The 20,159-nt window shown below is 36.0% G+C and overlaps 1 protein-coding gene across 2 annotated transcripts in view; it reads left to right on the forward strand.

Annotated features, from left to right (window-relative positions):
• The window catches only part of CNTNAP4 (contactin associated protein family member 4), a 217,774-nt gene that overhangs the window by 109,301 nt on the left and 88,314 nt on the right, over window positions 1-20,159 (forward strand). Inside the window, exons 4-7 of one of the 2 annotated variants that reach the window (XM_016155989.2) lie at window positions 3,771-3,918; window positions 17,646-17,849; window positions 18,396-18,580; window positions 19,352-19,495. In XM_016155989.2, the coding sequence (XP_016011475.2) occupies window positions 3,771-3,918; window positions 17,646-17,849; window positions 18,396-18,580; window positions 19,352-19,495 (681 nt within the window). Of the gene's footprint in view, window positions 1-3,770; window positions 3,919-17,645; window positions 17,850-18,395; window positions 18,581-19,351; window positions 19,496-20,159 lie in introns of those variants that run through there. The other variant, XM_036231504.1, reaches the window with a different exon arrangement.

The following is a 20,159-nucleotide window of genomic DNA, read 5'->3' on the forward strand; positions in this document are numbered from 1 at the left end:
TGTCTGATTCTGAGACACAGACTTTGCATTGAAGACATTTCTACTGATAACACAGAACACAGTTGCTACTTATTTCTCTTTTTGGAAGTTAGCCCTAGCGAACTCTTCTCCTAAAATCTTTTCTCTCTCCGAAAAGCTTTGAGATAACACAGAGAGGGAAAATGATCATTGTTTATCCACAAGCTAGTAATATTTACAAAGAGTGAGCCCATGACCAAAAGCACAAATTAGCTTGGTTCTCACTAGAAATGCAGAGTACAGCCCACCCACAGACTTAGTGTGCAAGGTGCAGGATCTAGAAATCTGCATTTCTAAACAGTACTAGTAATTCTGACATATACTCAAGTTCAGGATCTAGAAGGGAAGACACAAGCAGTCACATAATAATTTTTTTTTTAAGAGAGGTATTTAAATCTGTGATTTCCTTTACGAATTGTGATGGCATGAAAAATCTTTATAGCAAGTTAAAGAATGTCCCCTAGGCAAAGGAAATATAACCGAAACCTGATAGCGTGCACAGGACTTTCATTTATAAGGTAATGTAACTTCAATCCCATGTCTCGTTCACAAACATTCTGAAAAAATTCCCATTAAGTACTGGATTCCACAGCAGAATCTTTGTTATGTATGTATTGAAAACATCTTCAACAAATGGAGCAAAACAATACAAATATTATTGTTCAGTTAAATATATTTAATTATTAGTAATGACGCATATTGATATGAGAAAGTTAAAGTACCCAGAGGACTACTCAATGATGTTTTTATCTATTGTGTCACTGTGCAGTCTCCCTGTGTCCATGTCTTAACTTTATTGTACTAATTACTATACAATTAATACAGGCTCATTAAAAAATTGAGATATGATTGAAATGTGCTAAGTAAAAACCCCATATCTCCCACCTCACAATTTCCCTCAGTCTTTATAAGAAAAAACAGCTTAAAATTTTGAATGTGCCAAGGTATTTTTATTATATAAGCAAACTAAGTATCTTACATTTCTTCTTTATGTTCTCAAAATTCAAATAACTCGCCATAGATTCGGTAAATGTGAAAGGCCCTCATTTTTAGACCTCCTCGTTCTACTGGCCTATCTGTTGCCAGTGTCACGATGCAGCTTTTCTCCTGATCCCTTAAGATGCTGAAATCATGGTAGTGGCATCCATCTAAATCTATGAAGCTACATTACTTTGGAAAAAATGTGATCTTTTGGAGGGTTATCTAATTCATCATCCATCTGTTCACTGAAAGAAATCATAATTAGAGATTGTATTAGCCTGCCAGTGGCACCCAGGAAAATAGAATCAGAGTATATAAACGGGTTAGATTAGGATTGAGTATCTATAGACCAGGTTCTCAACCCTGGCTGGACACTACCCTGATTTGGACACACACACACACACACACACACACACACACACACACACGCCAATACCAAGGGTGTGAAATTTTGGAATAGAATGGAACTTCCTAGGAGGATCTTGTTATCAGTCCAAATATCTGTGGCACTAAACAATGTTCTCTTATTTAGGTTCTGAGAAATAGTATCTAAGAATGTGGGTGTAATATGTTTGAAACAGGCTGGATGACTGTCCTCGTCATGGAAGACCCAGTGCACATTTGCACATTCACATTTGACATGCTCTGAGAGGCCCTGTAATTGAGAGACCTGTCGAACTTTGCCTTGTTTTTAAGTCCAGCCTTTTTCAAACATGCGCAGCTAACAAATATTTAATTGAGAATCCCTTTGAATCAAGCTATGTTCTAGGTATTACGAATGGAAGGCAGTAAAGCTCTCTGCTTCAATGGAGTTTGTTTTCTAGTGGGATAAGATAAACAAACATAATAATCAAACAGAAGTAGAACACCCCAAATAATGAGTAAAATAAAATAAAACAGAAGATGCAAAGGGTGCCAGATATGCTACTATAGAAGCTGGAATCAGAAAGGGCCTGTCTTAAGTGGTAAGATTTTGACCAAAGCCTGAAATGGTAAGAGGAGATTGTTGTATAAAGATCTTGAAGGAAGAACTTTCAGAGAAAGGTCTGATGCCAAGACCCTAAGCGGGGCTGAGCTTGGCTTGTTCACAGTGGTCCAGTGTGGCTAAAGCATAATAGAGGATGTTGCCAAAGACCGTGTATGTTGATAAGGAGATTGGATTATTTTCCAAGTGGTAAAAGAAGCAGTGGGGCGACATGGTTTAATTTACCTTTAAAACTCTTACTGACTGCTCAGAAGGGAAGAGATTAGGCATTACAGATGTGGATGGTGACAGAGAACTGAAGAATAAAAAAGCGAGGAAGAGGCCATTGAGCTAGTTCTGGTAAGATAATGCTTTGTTGAACTGAATGGTCATAGCTGAGAGGAAGAAATATGCCCAGATTTTTGATATAATTTAGAGATGCTATCACAGAACTCTCTGTGGCATAGAAGCCTGAGAATGGATATATGAGAGCATTGGGGGGGGGGGGGTCTGGGAAAAAGGTAAAGAATTGATTGACAAGGGGAATAAATTGGAATTAATTTGACTGTGAAACATCCAACATTTTTTTTTTTAATATATTAGAAAATATGTTGGTAAATGCTGATAAAGGGATATCTGTGAAGTAGAAAGAAGAGTAAGCAAATAAATAAACTTCCTGGGTACTGGTATTCCTAATGGATTTGCTTTTGCCTTTGCCTGTGTAATCATGAGGTTGACCTTATTTGTTGATCCAGTCATGGTAAATGGTGTTATCATGAGCCCACACAGGGGGTAGCATCATATCTTATTTTGTTTCTACATATGATGATTGTTACAATGAGGAGGAGGAGGAGGAGGAGGAGGAGGAGGAGGAGGAGGAGGAAGGGAGGTGGTAGGGAGAGAGGGAAGAGGAGGAGGAGAAAAAATAATTTTGAGAATAACTTCTGCTTCATCTTATCTTTTTCCTTTACAAAGCCTTATAATATGTCATATAGGAGAAAATAAAATCTGCTTAGATGTTAGATGCTGTAGTATGTTAGTTTTATAGGTGAGCTATGTGTTATGTAGGTGCATTCTGATATTGTGGAAGGAACATAGCTCCTGATCTTACTAAATAATAGTTTTACAAATGCTAGAGTTTTTTAATTCCCCACCTTCCTGACTTTTCATTTCCTCATCTGCAATTTGACTGCTGGTTTAGCATCGTTCCCAAGGTCTTTCTGGCTTTCAAATTCTAGAGTCTGTAAGTCTAATTACAGGTCTTTCCATATAATTGCTTCCAACTTCCCTTAACAGTTTTTAACATGGGTATCAAGCATCAACAAGAAGTTTATCAGCCTGATATTAAAGTGTAGTTCCGACTTGAACATTGGGTGATTCTTTTATGTTAATGAGCAAGATAAGAAAGTGAAACAACAGAGAAATGTCAGAACCTTACTCATTCATTAGTGATATAAGCAACTTCTTTGCTGAATCAGATCATGGTTTTTGGAAGAAGATTTTCTCATTTTTGTGCTATTCATAATGTTTAAATTTAATCTGTACTTTATAAAAACAAACTTTATTGAGTGTATCATCCTTGAAAGCTGGCTTAACGGGGATGACAGAATTCAGAATAGTCTTAAAAAGAGGACAAGTTTACACAATAGTAACTTCTGTGGATGGAGAAACATCCTGACATAACCGTTAATATGAAGTTAAAGAAGTTAGCCATCATTTTAGGAAAATAAATCAGATGTTGCTCACTGACAAGGTGAAATGGACATACTTTGGGTGAATTGATTTCCTTCTTCCCCTTTTCTTCTAGGGTTTTTCAGGAAATGCAAACGCAGATAGTGTCGTGTACTATAGACTCCAGCCTTCGATCAAAGCCAGATTTCTGCGCTTCATCCCTTTAGAGTGGAACCCCAAAGGCAGAATTGGAATGCGAATCGAGGTGTTTGGATGTGCCTACAGTAAGTGTTTGTTTATCCAAAACACTGAAATAGGTATCAAAGGAAATGTTTTAAAAGCCAAACTTCATACAGAAATTGACTTTATAGATATGTAAAGAGAGAGAAAAACAGGAATGATTTTTGTGGAAAGCTTTGTGTGTGTGTGTGCCCGTACATGCCAGTATTGACTTTGGTGGTCGGCTTTTATATTTTAAATCAGAAATGGAAGTATTTTATAGATAGAAAAATCAATGTGGAGATAGATAGAGATACACGTTTGTGGACATATGTAAATTCATTTATTCAAATCTAATATTATTGACTAGATCCTAACTTTCAAATATTAGAGCTTTCTCCACATGGAATATATTTTCACTCGGGCATCCTGAATTTAATAAAAGAGGCAGTGTTCTATTTAATATAACTAGTCATTTTTAGGAAATCGAAGAATATTTTTCTAAAAATAATATACCATGCAACTCACTTATGCTATGCTCTCAGCATAAATTCATAGAAAAGGTAAAGACCTCTGTCAAAATATAATTTGAGTTTGAAATACTTTCACATGAAAATAAGATAGAAACCACAGATTTCACTTAGTCTCCTCTTAATGAAGTATTTTTATTATATCTTTTTGTGGGACAAGGACCTAAGAATTATTGATAGCCCACCTCAAGCCTCACCATCCTGTTAGATGCTCTTTTATTGTAGAACAATGACTTTGTTAATATGATCTACAGTCATCGAATTGAGCAGTCTGAGGTTTAGAGAGATTCAGTAATTTGCCCAGCACTCCATAAATAGTACATGGAAGAATCTGGAAAAGAATGTCAGACCGTTAAATTTTACCACATCATTATTTCTCTAGTACACTTTTGGTTTTTAGCCACTAAGACTTTTTTCCCCCCCAAATATTTTATCACTTTGTGAAGTTGAGTTAGGTTCTGGTTCACGTTACTTACATGAAAGGAAGGCTTATCACATGAGGGCAAGCAACTTGCTGAAGTTGTCCAAATTGTGTCTGACGAAGAAGCCATGTTATACATTACGGATCGCGTAAGTCTCACTGCATCCTTAGTGATGTTCTCGGTGTCCACCGCCCCATCAAACATTCTGTCCCTGCCAGGGACTGCAGAATAACAATAATAGTGTTAATATCAAGAGTAATAAAAAGGATCGCAATAACACTGATATTAGTAGTCTTGATTTTTATTATTTTAGAAATAGCAAGCCTTTCTTGAGTGCTTACTAGATATCTGTACTATATCAACCAGTTTGTTTATTATTCCAAAAAACGTCCAGATAAGAATAATTAGATAACTACTCCAGTCCTCCACTTTGAAAACGGGAGCGCTGAAGCTTGGAGAGGATGACTTGCTCAAGCCACACAGATAGGAAGTGACAGAGTTGGGTGTACAGCCAAGCCCGCCAGACTCCAGAACTCAAGCTTATGCTCATTTTCTCTCCAGCTGCTACATCAGCGATGAGCCACGGGCCGCTTACTTCTCACCATCTGCCCAGCCTACCACATGGCGTAGGTGCTCCCGTTATGTGTTAGTTCCTCCCTTCGCCATTATCACACTTAAATAAAATCATCCCTTAAAAAAAATATCCCACCCCCAAATTTAATTCTAGAGCACAGAACCTTGACAAGCTGTCTAATTTTTCTTTGGATCACAGAGTTTAGCAAATCCCATTCCACACGATGGACAATTACCAAAACAAACTTCAAAATGCTTCATATTTGTAGTCACATTCTGCCCTATTCAGAGCATCCACTTTGCAGGATATTTATTGCAGGATAATAATCACTAACAGTTATGTAGCACTTAAACTCAGTGTCAGATACAGTTTTTATAGATCTTCTGATTTAATCCTAAAAATCACCCATCTAATAAAGTCTTAGAAATATTAAGTAATTTTTCCAGTAGTAAACACTTACTATTCATTCAATCTAAGATTCAAATTCAACATTAGTGTGACAAGACTATCGATGCCGTTTTTCTGAAACTAACACACCTCTCATAATGTCTCTATGGAAGTGACTGCTGAGATACAGGCTCCTTTGAGTTCTGTGCTGCCATGTGCTTAAGGATAACTCAAATATCCTCCCACTTTTATTGATTTGCAATCCTAGGGAACATTCTTTTCATTGTGACTTTATTTGGCATCTCCTGGAGCGAGTACCATGTCGACTTATTCAGTCAGCATCCTTTCTTCATTGACCCACAGTCAAAGTAGCAATACTGGGAGCCAACATGATTTTAAATACGAACATAAACACATATGGTAAGATGATTTGATAGGATTCAATGTAAAATGACTGTTGTGTAGTTTAGCATAAAAGGGAAAAAATAATAAACCTAACGGAAAAATACTCTCATAGATTGCCTAAAATGACCTCAAAATGGGTTGAGTGTGAATGCCTTATGGAATTGTGCTTGATCAAATTGACTTTAATTCCTCAATTATGCTATAGTTACACTCATATTCTCCACCTATCATAGCATCAGTCTTACAGAATATTAATTTACTAAAATATGATGCTATAAAACCATCATTCATTAAACAGTTACTATGTGTCAGATACTATTCCTCTTGGCATTTTCTGATTTACTCCTAACAACACAGTGAAGCAGTATGTGAATATTACCATTTTATTCAGATGTAAGAGGAGGTAAACAGAATTGTTGGTTGAATGGGGCCTGTGGCTTGCTTGCTCTGGGTTGCCCAGTGCAGAAGTAGATGGGACCATCGGCCTCCCCTGTCCTCAGTAGGAAGAGCTTCAGATGCCATCGGCACGAGAACACAGCTGCAAGATTTTGTCCGAAAGAGTCCAGATCCAAGATCAGACTGGATTTTCTCCAGATTTACAAGGCCGTTCTCCTGCAATCCCTATAAAAAGAAAAGTGGTGTCGGGGGCTGGGCAGGGTCTCTCTTTTGGGTCACAGTTATGGATACCTGTCCATACTGGCAATTAACTGAGCCTCTTGTGAGGTTGATAAAAGCCTGGAGGATTGCATGCAGCCCGCCTGCCTGTGTGTCGTCACCTGCACCAAGTTAATGTGACTCTTAGGTGTGCTCTGCCAGAACCACTCACTCAAGAGTGGCGTGTATTGGGGTGCTTCAGGTCTCTTGATGTGGGGAAAAGTAAACCTTAGAGAAATCAAGAAACTTGTCCAGGGTTACAGAGCCTGTGTTAGATCCAGGATTAAAAAATCAGATCATCACATTTCAAAGCCAACAGTTTGACAGCTAGATGAATCATTAGACATTCACATTTTAAGTATTTATTGACACTTGCTGAAATAGAACTCTATTAGGTATTGGGTACAGTGAGAAATTCTAAAATACTATATATTTTCTTACTATGGGAATTATTATATATATACATATGTTACATAGATTTATTCAATACAATCCTTTCACTCTACACAACGAAGTAAAAACACAACATTATCTAAATTGCTACAAAATTACAAAGCTCAAAACAAAATTTATAGTACTGACTGTACATTGAAAGCCAAAGTAACTGTACACGTTGCCAAGGTAACCTGCAGGACCACCGTGAATATCAGAAGTAACCGGGCATCCGTGATGGCACTGTAAAACTAGATGTCAGTTTGCTCGCCAATTTCAGAGAGAGAGGGAAATGTGGAGAATGCGTGCATGTGCGCAAGTACATGTGAAACAGAACTATTTATGGTAACTAATGTGGAGTATTTGACCCTAGAGGTCAGAAGAAGCAGTCATAAAAATTATACAAACTCAATGTAAACTTATTATAGCGTATGTTTAGGGTGTGAGCAATAAAGTGATTGGTAAATTGAAATTAGTATAAGACACTAAGATGCAGATACTTCACATAGGAGGCTGGGGGTGGGATAGCCCAAATAGGAGAAGGGGTGTACCCAAGCCGAGCACAGGAATGAGGAGTGCTCGGAGGATCAGTTTGTATTTGAGAATGGTCATTCAAACCGAAATGAGGGGCACAAATGGGAGAGTTAAACGAGGGGTACAGATTAGAAAGTTAAATGAGTGATACAGATTGGAGGCAGCAGCTCAGGAGACTTCCGACGTCACTTGTGCAAGTGACAATGGAGCCTCAAACTAAGGGACCAGCAATCAGGAGAGAGGGTTCTTCTGACCTGAATCAGATTCAAAATATACTGAGCATGTTCAATCAAGAGCTTAGTGATTGTATGTGAGGGACACTGAGTTATGAGATTTGAAGAACTGTCTGGAAGGAGTTATTTACTGGGAGGGGGCCCTGGAGAATTAATGAGTTCTGAAAGGGCACAGGAGATAATTTGTTTTATTCTTGACTCGGTTGAATTCAAATGCCGTGAACTGTGGAAGGTTGGAACTCTAAACCCTTTTAGTGGTAGACAGATCATTAAAACCTGTATAAATATCATTATTATTATTACTAAATCATACCATTTCCACTTATTGCATTACTGTTAATAATACAAATATAAAGTGCTGTGTTTGGACCACGACTCATATCTTTGAAAAGCAGAAATGCATTTCTATCATAGTTAAGTAGGGTCTTTATTCTGTCTTTCGGATAGTCTATATTTTTATGTCAGGCCCTCCTTTGTGCCTAATACATGTGTTTGCCGAAGTCCTAGGTGGAAGCTGGTCTCATGAGCATTGCAGGGAAAGTGGTTACTGTGAGATCTGCACCTAATTTTATTACCTTCTGTCCCAGTGAGTGAGAGCAGGAACTTGTTATGAAGGAGCATCAAATAAATAGAAAACCCAAATCAAAGAGCATGTCCTACTTTTATGTCAGTGAATGTGAAGTTGATTCCTGAGTAATGAGAGAAGTAGAAGCTAAATTTTAGGGGTTCAAAGAGAAAGCATAAATTTTAGATGTCTTGGCCAGAGCAGCTGTGAACATGTTTATGGATCTACACACAAGATGTAGGTAAGGAAATAACTTGTGAAGAAACAAAAAGAAAATGTTTCAGGATAAAGAAGTACTACTCTACTAAATGTCCCAAAGGAAAGTAAGGCATGGTAGACAAAGGCAGGGAAAGGGAAATGACTGGGTGAAAGTGAGCGTGTCTGAGACATCCTTACGAAATGGTAATCAAGCCACAGAAGATGATGCCCTGTAATAATGGGTGAATTGCTGAGACAGTTGCCCTTAGTATAAATTCTAAGTTCCTTTTCTCTAAGTCTTGTACAAACATCCTCATTTACAATCCATGATCTTCCTGTCCTCATCCTCAACAAAATAAGAACATCCAACTGCCCAGCCATACTAAACTAATTTCCATTTCTTTCATATGCCATGATGTCATGATTTTTCTAGACTTAGGATCTCTGTACTATGCTTAAGGCAATCACCACATATCCAGGTTTCATGCCTCTCCCTAGATAATTCTTTTACTCATCGCCATTTCTCCACATAGAAATCACTGTTTCTGCCAACTTTTCTGACACACCATTAGGTCTGAAGACATTTCCACCTGCTTCTGGAGCCATTCTGCTCCTAATCACATTATGCACTCATTATACTGCGTTGTCATTAGACATTCCTTTTTTTTTTTTTTTTTTTTTTTTTTTTGTTATTAGTCTTCTGCATAGATGAACGAATGAAAGGAGGCAGGCTTGGTGAGCCTCACGAAGGCTTTTCCTGTCATCCTAGCAGTATATTCAGCCTGTTAAAGATAAGGCATAGAACACAGGGAGAACTAAGTGAGAAGATCGGAAGAGAAGAAATGTATGCAAGTCTTAAACTGATGTTCCATTTACTAAATAAAACTCATAATTTTCTCTTAAACGGTCTACATTTAAGCAAGTAAACACAATAGTTTAAGAATGTGCATTTTACAATGTAAAAATATTGAAAGTTGGGACTACTTACTTCAGTACATTTCCATTTAAAAAATATATTGATCAGAAATCTAAGATAGTACCGTGAAAAGAACAATGTAGATCTCTGCTCGAATTTCCCTTACAACCCTCATGCTCCACTTAAATTTGTAAATTTATATGCATATTCATGCAATGAGTTGCTTGATGCTTTTCTTTTTCCTTGTTTTGGAGGATCCATGAGGACAGAATGTGTTCACTGTTGTGACACCATCTCCTACTGTAGGACTTGGTTCAGTACCTATTTGTTAATGGATGAATTAAGAAAAACATCTGATGAGCCACAATATAAACTGAAAAAATTAATAAATATGTAAAAATCATAAATGTATTATATTAATACAGTAGCAGTTGAATAAAGGAGAACTGTCTCTGAGGTGAACATATGAGATTTCAAATATTTTTTATTATCAAAGTGACAATAATAGCATATAAATTTAATAAAACGTTGAGGCGTTTTGATACCCTTGACTTTTTTGTGTAGTATGAGAGATTGGAATTATTCTCCACATCTTCCAAACGAGGAAATTAAGAATAAGCATGTAAGTGACTTCTGTGGCATTATAAAATTATAAATAAATATTAGAAACAGTGATACAACTTACATTCTCCAGTGGCACACTCAAGTGACCTTGACGTAGTAGACATTACCAATTTCAAATCTATTTAAAAGGTTAATTCAAATTGATATTTCAGCATCAGCGATCATGTTTGTTCCCATAACCTCCTGGAGTACTGTCACTGACCTTAACTCTATTTAAAACTGTGATAGTAACGTCACCTCTTCCCTGTGGTTATATGCAGCATTTGATCCTGTGTCTTCTTCCTTTTTATTGAATTAATTTTAGTTGTTTTAAACTTAAGAGTCCCTTAAATCATTCTGTGCTCTTTTATGCTACTATGCAAAAATAGTACAACCTATTTCCTGTTGATTTCTCAAGTGCCTGGTCTCTTTTCTCCATCTCTTTAAAACCCAATACAGTAATGCAGATCTCAAGTGCCTATACATCATGCTGTTGCTTTAATGTTTCACTATATAATAGTTTAACGGTGATTCAGTCTGACTTATATTTCTTAGAAATCAAAATTGGACCTCTGTTTGTTTAGCAATTCATCAGTAGTAAATTTTCAAATAAAGAGCAGCATGATCAGTGTTTAAGGCTGATTTCATGTAAGAAGAGTTTGGTCCATAGCTCTTTTTCCAATGGTAGCACTCTTTTTTATTTTTTCCCTATGTATATTTTTGAGGTGACTCCCAAAGAATTAATAGAAGACTCTTGTGTTTTTTCAAGAACTTTTTCATGACCTTCAAATAAAGTCAATTTTCTATTATTCGAGGATTCGTTTTCAAGTTCACTCATTTTCTATTCCAATTTTTCTCTTTTAAGTTTCTTAGTCAACTGATCTCATCAATAATGTGATGATTCATAGTTTAACTCACAGAATCAATTTCTCCCTGAAACATCTTTCAGGGGAAATCACTCCCACCTCCACAATTTCCTGCAAGTACCACCTACAGTATAGATAAAGAAAACATATTTATTTTCCACGGTACAATTCAGTATGCATTGAGGTCATTCATTTTCAGAGACTAGGTTTCTGTCACCTTCTTGTTCTTCTTGTCAGATAACCCTCACGCTGTCATCTGCCTCAGGATCACTCAGGAACATTTATTCCTGGGTATGACTCAGAGCCCAGGATGTTAAATATTTATTCTCCTCAGTTGATTCTGGGGTGGGGGGCGGGGTGGGGGGCGGGAGGCATGGAGCTCAATTTAAGAAAGCATGCTCTTGGAAATGTTACTCTTAGTGATCTACTTGGGGAGGGGATGTAGGGAGGATATTGCTTTTTTCAAATGGCAACCTCTCACAATTGCAAAGCCTCAAACTTCTGGAGCAGCAGTAGGGCGCAGGGGTGAGAGAAAGATACCCGGTCAAGTGGAAGATATTACAATGAGTGTGTTTTCATGTGAAATATGCCGAGGTAGAAAAACAGTTTACTGCTCAGAGAGGTGAAGCGTTCCTGCAATTTAGTTGACATCCTTCTCTGAAGCTGAGTGGATCGACTTCTGCACATGTTAGAAATCACTTGGGACCCAGCCCTGACGCAGAAATAAAACTCCTTGGGGGAAAAAAAGCACTTTGTTTTTATGCAATGCCGTGTTTTCCACTGGGTTCACAGAGAACTCAATATAAATATGTGCTGCAGGAAGGAGCACAGAATACACATTTTTAGCAATACCACGCTGACATAACTCCTTAAAAGTAATTTGAATATTTTTTATTGGAAAACTCTGAATTCCATGGAAGATTGTATTTTTAAATCATGCAGATAAAGCAGACTGTCCCTCTTCCTGTGGTCACACGGAGAATTGATATGAGAGAAGGCCCACAATCTTTGTGAGTCTTTTCTTTCTTGATTCCTGCTATAAATGGGAAGATTTGAAATGGAGGTATTCGCTGAGGAGGATTCAGGTCACCGACAATTGCCATGGTGAATCAGCTCAGGCATTCACTGACAGACAGAGGAAAAGCCACAGAACCCGCAGATGGCTCAGAATCATTCTTGCTGCATAACCTGGCAATGACATTGATAATTGAGCATTTCTTGTACACTTCAGAAATCCATTATTTTTTAAAGAGGTCGCTTTTAAAAAATGAATACACCAAATGTATTTATTAAACTATTTTTTATGAACCTGTTTCCCTGCTCCATATTCTAATAATAAATCATTGTATTAGCATTAATAGTAGCTAACATTTATTGAATTCTAATTATATGTCAACAACCCTTCCAAAAATCATGCAGATATACATTCACACAAAAATCCTGTGAAGAATATACTATTGCTGTTCCCATGTTACTGTTGAGGAAACAGGGACTAAGATGTTAGGTAGCTTGCTGTGATAAAGTAATGCCTTGTCACCTGCAAATACGTTACATTCTATGACATGGACACATTACAGATGTTATTAAATTAAGGATGTTGAGATGGGGAGATTATCTTGGATTTTCCAGGTGAACCCAATGTAATCACAGGGTCCTTAGAGAGGTGAGAGGATCAGAGTCAGAGAAGTGACTACAAAAGCAAAAATGAGAAAGCGTGAGAGATGGGAAGATGCTATGGTACTGGTCTTGTACGTGAAGGAAGGTGCCACAAACTAAGGGATGCAGATTGTGTTTAGAAGCTGGAAAAGGGAAAGAAAGGGATGATCTTCTGTAGACTTCAGAAGGGAAACAGGCCCTGCTAACACCTTGGTTTTGGGACGTCTGAATTCCAAAGCCGTAAGATAGTATATCTGTATTGTTTTATGCGACCAAGTTTGTGACCATTTGTTACAGTAACAATAGGAAACTCATTCACTTGTGCAAGGTAGAGTGAAGATTCAAGCCCACACAGACTAGTTGTTTTAACTACGAGGCTAAACTATAATACTGTACACGTAACCTAAAATGGCTCAAAATGGGGCTAGGCTAAAGGAGGTGACTGTCAGAATAGTTTGCAACTTGTTACTAGAAAATCAGAGTACATGCCTTCCCCACAGTGAGCCAGGGTGTAGCAGGGCCATGTTAATAATACTGATAATAATCCAATCATCAAAATATAACCTCCGTTAATCAGCATGCTAATGAACAAATTTACAATTAGAGAAAATTATTCCTTTCAATTAAGTAACATCTTCTTGTATATCTTTGGACTATATGTCTCTTACTGACACAAATTTCGTTAAGTTCTGATTCCCAATTTTCCCTATAGTCAATTTTCTAACACTTGTATTTTTTCTATTTATGCAATTCAACTGTGTACAGAAGATTCTTTTCCTAGAGTATTTGACAAAAGATAAGAATAAATGTGTCATTGACTTAATTTAAATATTAATGTTGTTTTGGATGCTTAATTTAGTGTTTTCACCTAAATTATTCAGTTGGATTAATTTTATTAATGGTATATATCCAGATCTCTCATAGGTTAGATTCAGTGTAAAGAAATATTGTTATAAATCATCTGAACTCTTTCCTTTATGAGAATGTGTTTGTGTTGTCAGTGCTCTTCAAGAGTTCAAAATCTGAAAATCTTTGTGAAATAGTGAAAATAAATTCACTCCGAACTTTACCAGTGATGGCTAAGACTTGAAATGTTCCTTTCCCAGTCAATGATTAAAAGTCTGAGTATAGTTTTTAAGTTAATAGGGTTAAAAGTAAAAATTTTAAAAACATAAAAACATGACTTATTCAAATACAGAATATATACATATCAAAAATGCATTTGATTCATTAATGAAGGAAGCAGAAGAATGGTAAAGCTAGTCCAAAGAAAATTCAAGAGACTGAGTGCATACAGAAATTCAAGAAATAATGTTGGGTTACTAGTATCAGGTTAAGTACCCAAATGGTTAATGTCCATCAGGACAATAAAAAACCATAACTTAGGGGCATGTATTTTCTACCAGACAGAAGTCATTTGCATTTCTACTGGGGGAGAAAAAAAAAAATCTATGAATTAACATGTAACTTGAGAGAGTCTGGCCCTACTCAGTAATAAATAGTAAAATCAGACTTTTATTAATTCACTTAGAATTAAATAATCTTTAGATGGGCCTGTTAGAAAATATTCCATTATGACATTGAAAGGATGTGAAATTATGCCTTTGATTTATTTTCAGTTTTTCTAATTTTTGTTAACAGTAATAAGATTACTTTTGAGAGAAATTCTATACCAGGAGTCCCCAACCCCCCAGATCGCAGACTAGTACCAGTCTGTGGCCTGTTAGGACCCGGGCTGCACAGCAGGAGGCAGGCCAGCATGTGAAGCTTCATCTGTGTTTGCAGCCACTCGCCGGCACTAGCATCACCACCTCAGCTCCACATTAGGCGTTAGATTCTCATAGGAGCACTGGTCCCTGGTGTCAAAAAGGTTGGGGACCTCTGCTCTGTACCTGTCTCTTCCACCAGCATCCTTAGAATGCGAGGTGCTGATGATGATACATTGAATTCAAATGCTTGCTTGCGCACTCACGCTCTCTCTCAAAAAAAAAAAAATTAGCTTTTTTAGACAGTTTCTGATTTTTATATCATTAAGTTCACGAGTTATAACTCAATGTTTTGTGATTGTTTAAAAGTGAGTGCTTTTTATATATCATATATGTTGTATAAATGGCTTTTAATTACAGCGACTTCTATTAGAGATATTAGTTTTCCCTTCTAAAGTAATCATCTGAATATTTTTATTGAGAATTTATATATATATAAATATGCATATATATGCATATATATGCGTATATATGCATGTGTATAACTTGAAGTTTTCCTTTACTGACATTGTACTCGCATTCTGAATTATGCTTCCCCCACTCTCTACCACCCCCCCACCCCCGCTCCAAAGAGTATTGTTCACAATCATGTGAATCTGTGATGTGTTTGCAGCCTGTTTGTTGATTCCCCCACTTCACCGCTTTCTTCCTTTCAGGCCCTTTTTGTCAAGGCCAGCTTCTCCCTCACTCCTATTTTCTCCTTCTGAGAACTAAATTACGAACTATGCCTGCAGTTTCTCAGGAATCCTCAGAGCTTCCTTTTACAGCAGTGAAGGAGAGAATGTATTGGGAGAATGTCTGTGCCTCTTGGAATGAAATGTTCTAAGAGTAATTCTGGTTCATGGGAACAAATATTAGTCTTAAAGAGCATGGAGAGTAGGAAGCTTATTGATTAGATCTACTTTAGTACCAGGCTTCTAGACCCAAGAATTGAGTTTCGTCAGCCACCTTAACAAAAGTGACCTCAGTCTTCTTTTTACCTTGATCAGAATATCTTTTATAGTCTGGAATGTTTTATGAATTTATTTGTTCACTTTGTAATTGTGATCCATCTTCACCGAGTATAAGTAAGCCCCATAAGGGCAGGGGCCATGTTTATGTTGGTCATTTTTTTTTTTTTTATCTCAGCATCCATCATAGTACTTTGAACTTTGAACACGATAGGCTAAGTAAATATTTGTCGAATGACTGCATCAAATTACTTAATGTATACCTGTGAAGTAAAAAGAAAACAGACAAGAGTGAGAGGAAATGGCAAGTGGCTTTGGTTTAAGAGACAAAACAATATGCCATTGCTTTAGTCATCATGGGATGACTAAACATGGGATGAAAAACATGGAATGTTTTTCACTATCCCATTTTGCTGATGTAAATATTCCAGGCACAAAAGCTTTACGTGCCGTGAAAGGTTAATATGACATTACAAGTGTAATAACAACAGCGAAGATTTAAAAAAGAAATAGTAGGCTAAAGTAACACAGACTAAACCTTTCCTGGAAAAGAAATCCTCTTGGTAGCTAATTCCAAAAATATACTTTATCTAAAATAAAATCATTATTACAATGGTTGCCTTTAAGCAACACATTAACTCAGAAATAACTGTATTGCTCCAAATGTGTCCGCATTTAAAGTCTGTCTTATTGGAATTTTTCTTAATTTATCGTAATCTAATAATCATAGAACACATTATTTGTATTTGACACAAAGTTATGTTTTAACCATGCACATTTATTCAGCTATATAACAAGGAATAATTGTTTGGTTAACATTATTCTTTCTGCAGAATGCAATGTTTATTCATGTGTACTTGGTGAATGAATTTTTTATAAGCACATTAACAAGATGTGGAAAAATCAAATGTTTGAAATTTCAAAAGATAGCTATATAAAATAGTTGAAAAAAATTGGTGATGGTGAATATGAATAGTTCACATTAACTATGATGGATAATCTGAATGAAATGCATATTTGGGCATACAAGTAAATGTAATGGCTTTGTTCAATGAAACAAGATGAGTAAACTGTAATGTCATTTCTTTGAGAAGTCAGCTAGCCAGTTGAAAAATAGCTTCATATTTTATTGGGTTTCCCTATCCTCTTAATTTATTACATAAATGCATTCTTGAGGGTAATTACCTTAAAAAAATCTTTGACTTGTGAAATGTAGAAAACACTGGTAGGCTTTCTGAGTATTATGAGTTCTTTTATTGTGTCTCTTGTTCAGGGTGCAACTGATTTTGACAGATGAACTGTTATGTTACCGGTATAACATGACACCTTTTTTCAGATGGACTGAATAGAAGTGATCTTGACAATGAGTAGATAAGACACTGTCTGAAAGCTGAAAAAACATGTCAATGTCACAGGTGTGACACAAATGCAGAACAGCCCTTATAATATCATTAAGTGAACGTCTTTTTAACGATGCCCTTGAGAAGACAGACAATAATAACATTGCTCTTAAACACTTACTTAGCCATAAAAAATAATGAAATTAAACAAAACACAAAGGTCAGTTTAATATTTATTTGAAGTGGCATTTGATGAGTCTGATGTATAAGTATTTACTTGTATGAGGGTCTTGTTTATATATGGTATGTATGAAAGAATTTTGAGATATCCTAGCCACTTTTTCAGGAGCAAAAAACCATTTAACTTCAAAATTTCAAGAACATCATTAAAAAATATTGATTGTGGAGTACGCGAAGTGGTTTTATGGATATTGCTTATAACCTTTTTTTCTCTTCTTTTTTTTTTAATGGAATGAAAAAGAACAGCCTTTAATAATATAAGAGAAAATTAGGAATACCTTTTAAAATGTACTTTTAGATCATGAATTTTGTAAATAGGTTAGTAAAGACCAAAATGGAATCAATCTCAAGTATCAAGAGGGAATGATACATGTGGTGGTTTTATTTTCACTTATTATGACTGGCGTAGAGCTGAACTATACTGTATTTGTGTAGGTATGATACTTTATATATAGGCATTTAAAATGCTTAATGAAAAGTATATTTATCCTTAGAATGACTTTTAATATCTTTGTCTCTAGAATCAGAGGTGGTTGATCTTGATGGAAAAAGTTCCCTTCTCTATAGATTTGACCAAGAATCCCTGAGCCCAATAAAGGATATTATTTCTTTGAAATTTAAAACCATGCAGAGTGATGGGATTCTACTCCACAGAGGAGGGCAAAGTGGAGATCACATCACGCTGGAATTAAGAAGAGGAAAGCTCTTTTTACTTATTAATTCAGGTAAAACTATTTGCTGAAATACTTGAAAATCTGGTCATTTAGCTTTCACTTCAGTAAGTTTTTTGCTTTTATAGCTTATCTTATAACAATAAAGGTATCTTATTTCCAGATTCAAGGGCATATATACCAATATTGTACTTTCATGTAAGAATGGTTCATATTTTGCAAATAGTATAAGACCCTCATTCAGTGGTTTTTACATAGTGTCAACAGAACTACATAGCTATTTCTTAACATCATGTAAAAAGGGGTGGGTCATTGAAAAATATTAAGGTAGTAAAAATAATGAGGTTGTAGCAAAGATCAAATTTATATTGAAAATGAGCATGCGATGGGTAATGCTAATAAAAAGAATTAATAGTGGAAGAAATTACAGCAAGGTTGAAAGAATATTATATTCAAACTTCAGGCAAATCAACACTAGTGTTTTAGATGGAATGCATGGAAGAAGATTGTAATTATCATGAAAGATGCTGGCCCACAAAAGGAAAACTTTTTTTTTTTAGACTGAGAATAATGGTGCTGTTATTTTTTTTCTCTTTTAAGGTGATGCTAACCTGCCCTCTGCACATGCCCTGATCAGTCTCACCCTGGGCAGCCTGCTGGATGATCAGCATTGGCATTCTGTGCTTGTCCAGCGCTTGGGCAAACAGGTCAACTTTACAGTGGATGAGCACAGGGAGCATTTCCATACCCAAGGGGAATTCAGTTACCTGGATCTTGATTATGAGGTGTGACAGTTATGTTTCAATTAATACAGGTTTTATGATATGTATGTGATTTAGCCTAGCAAAAGAAAATACACGATAAGCGTAAAAATCCTGATAAAGTGTTTCCCCTAGTCGACATAGCTCACAGCAACAGATTTGGGCATATGCTACTGAGTCTTCTTCTTCCTCATTATATGTTAATTTATTATTATGAAGAGAGATCATCTTTTTTACCTGAAATAGGCAGTTGTCAGAATGTTATATGTAGGAAATCTCCAAGAAGAGATCTGATTATAACAAATAATATAAATTATGTGTTATGATATTTGTGGTATGGGACACCCCTGAAATATAGATTTATGGAGAGGCTGTAGCAATGAATAGATTAATTAATTCATTAACAATTGATTCAAATGCACAAATATCATTGTGTGCAAGAAATGTATGTAAAATCAGGTGTCATAATTGGTTATATTATTAAAAAGATCAAGATAACAATGAATAGAAAGATGCCTTTTTATTCATCAATTAGCAAACATCAAATCCAAATGTGATTAGCAACTCGTAAGAATAATCAAACTCTAATGTAGATTAAAACAGAATGCATGTAAATTTGTTTTAAAATATGTATCTTAATTAAAAAACTCCATTTGAAATGAATAATATGGCAGTGTAGGGTGATGAAAAATTGATCTATGCGATGATTATAGCTACAGTTCCTAATCATAACTATTTAAGTAGATTATCAGAAAATCACTAAACAATATTATTGATGCCATTTTTCTTTCTAAGATCAGCTTCGGAGGGATTCCAGCACCTGGAAAATCAGCATCATTCTTCCATAAAAATTTTCATGGGTGTTTAGAAAATCTCTATTATAATGGAGTGGATATCATTAATTTGGCCAAGCGACAAAAACCACAGATCATCACTACGGTAAGAGAGTCTTCATGTGAAAGAAGGAGTAAAAACTATGCAGCTTTTCCACATGATGAAATTACTCCATGTTGGACCATTTGATAATGATGTTTTAAAATTTACTCTTATTCTTTTAAAACTTTTCTCTGCTTGGCAATATGCATATGTGATTAATTCTATCCAAAGGAATTATAATTCACAAGGCATGATTATTTTTTTATATGAAGTAAAGCAGGATGTTTTTTTTTTTGTACAGTTGATAATTTAATTTCGTTGTGATATTATTATTCCCAGGAGATTAATTTCTTGTGCCCTGTAATTTTTTAAATAAGATATTCCCTGACAAACTCTGAACAAGCATACTGAGTTCCTGGAATCGGATTAACATCCACGTATATATTAGAAGGGCTTTTGGTAAACTTTTATTTTGCCATGCTCACTCATAGCAAATAAAAGGAACTAATAGGCTGTTGCAACATTGCAGCTGCCAACCTGTACCAATAGCAGTATTGGTCATGCTGCATTATATTCTAATTTTATGAAAATGCAGCAGAATTTAAAGATAACTGTATTGGTCAGGGTCCAGTCAGGGAAGCAGCACAACTATGAGTTTTATGAATAAGGGATCTATTTTAGGAGTTGGCACTTAACAATTGCCGGAGGAACTGGAAAGTGGAGGCCA

The sequence above is a fragment of the Rousettus aegyptiacus genome, unplaced genomic scaffold, assembly GCF_014176215.1.
Source record: "Rousettus aegyptiacus isolate mRouAeg1 unplaced genomic scaffold, mRouAeg1.p scaffold_m13_p_14, whole genome shotgun sequence".
Classification (NCBI taxonomy): domain Eukaryota; kingdom Metazoa; phylum Chordata; class Mammalia; order Chiroptera; family Pteropodidae; genus Rousettus; species Rousettus aegyptiacus.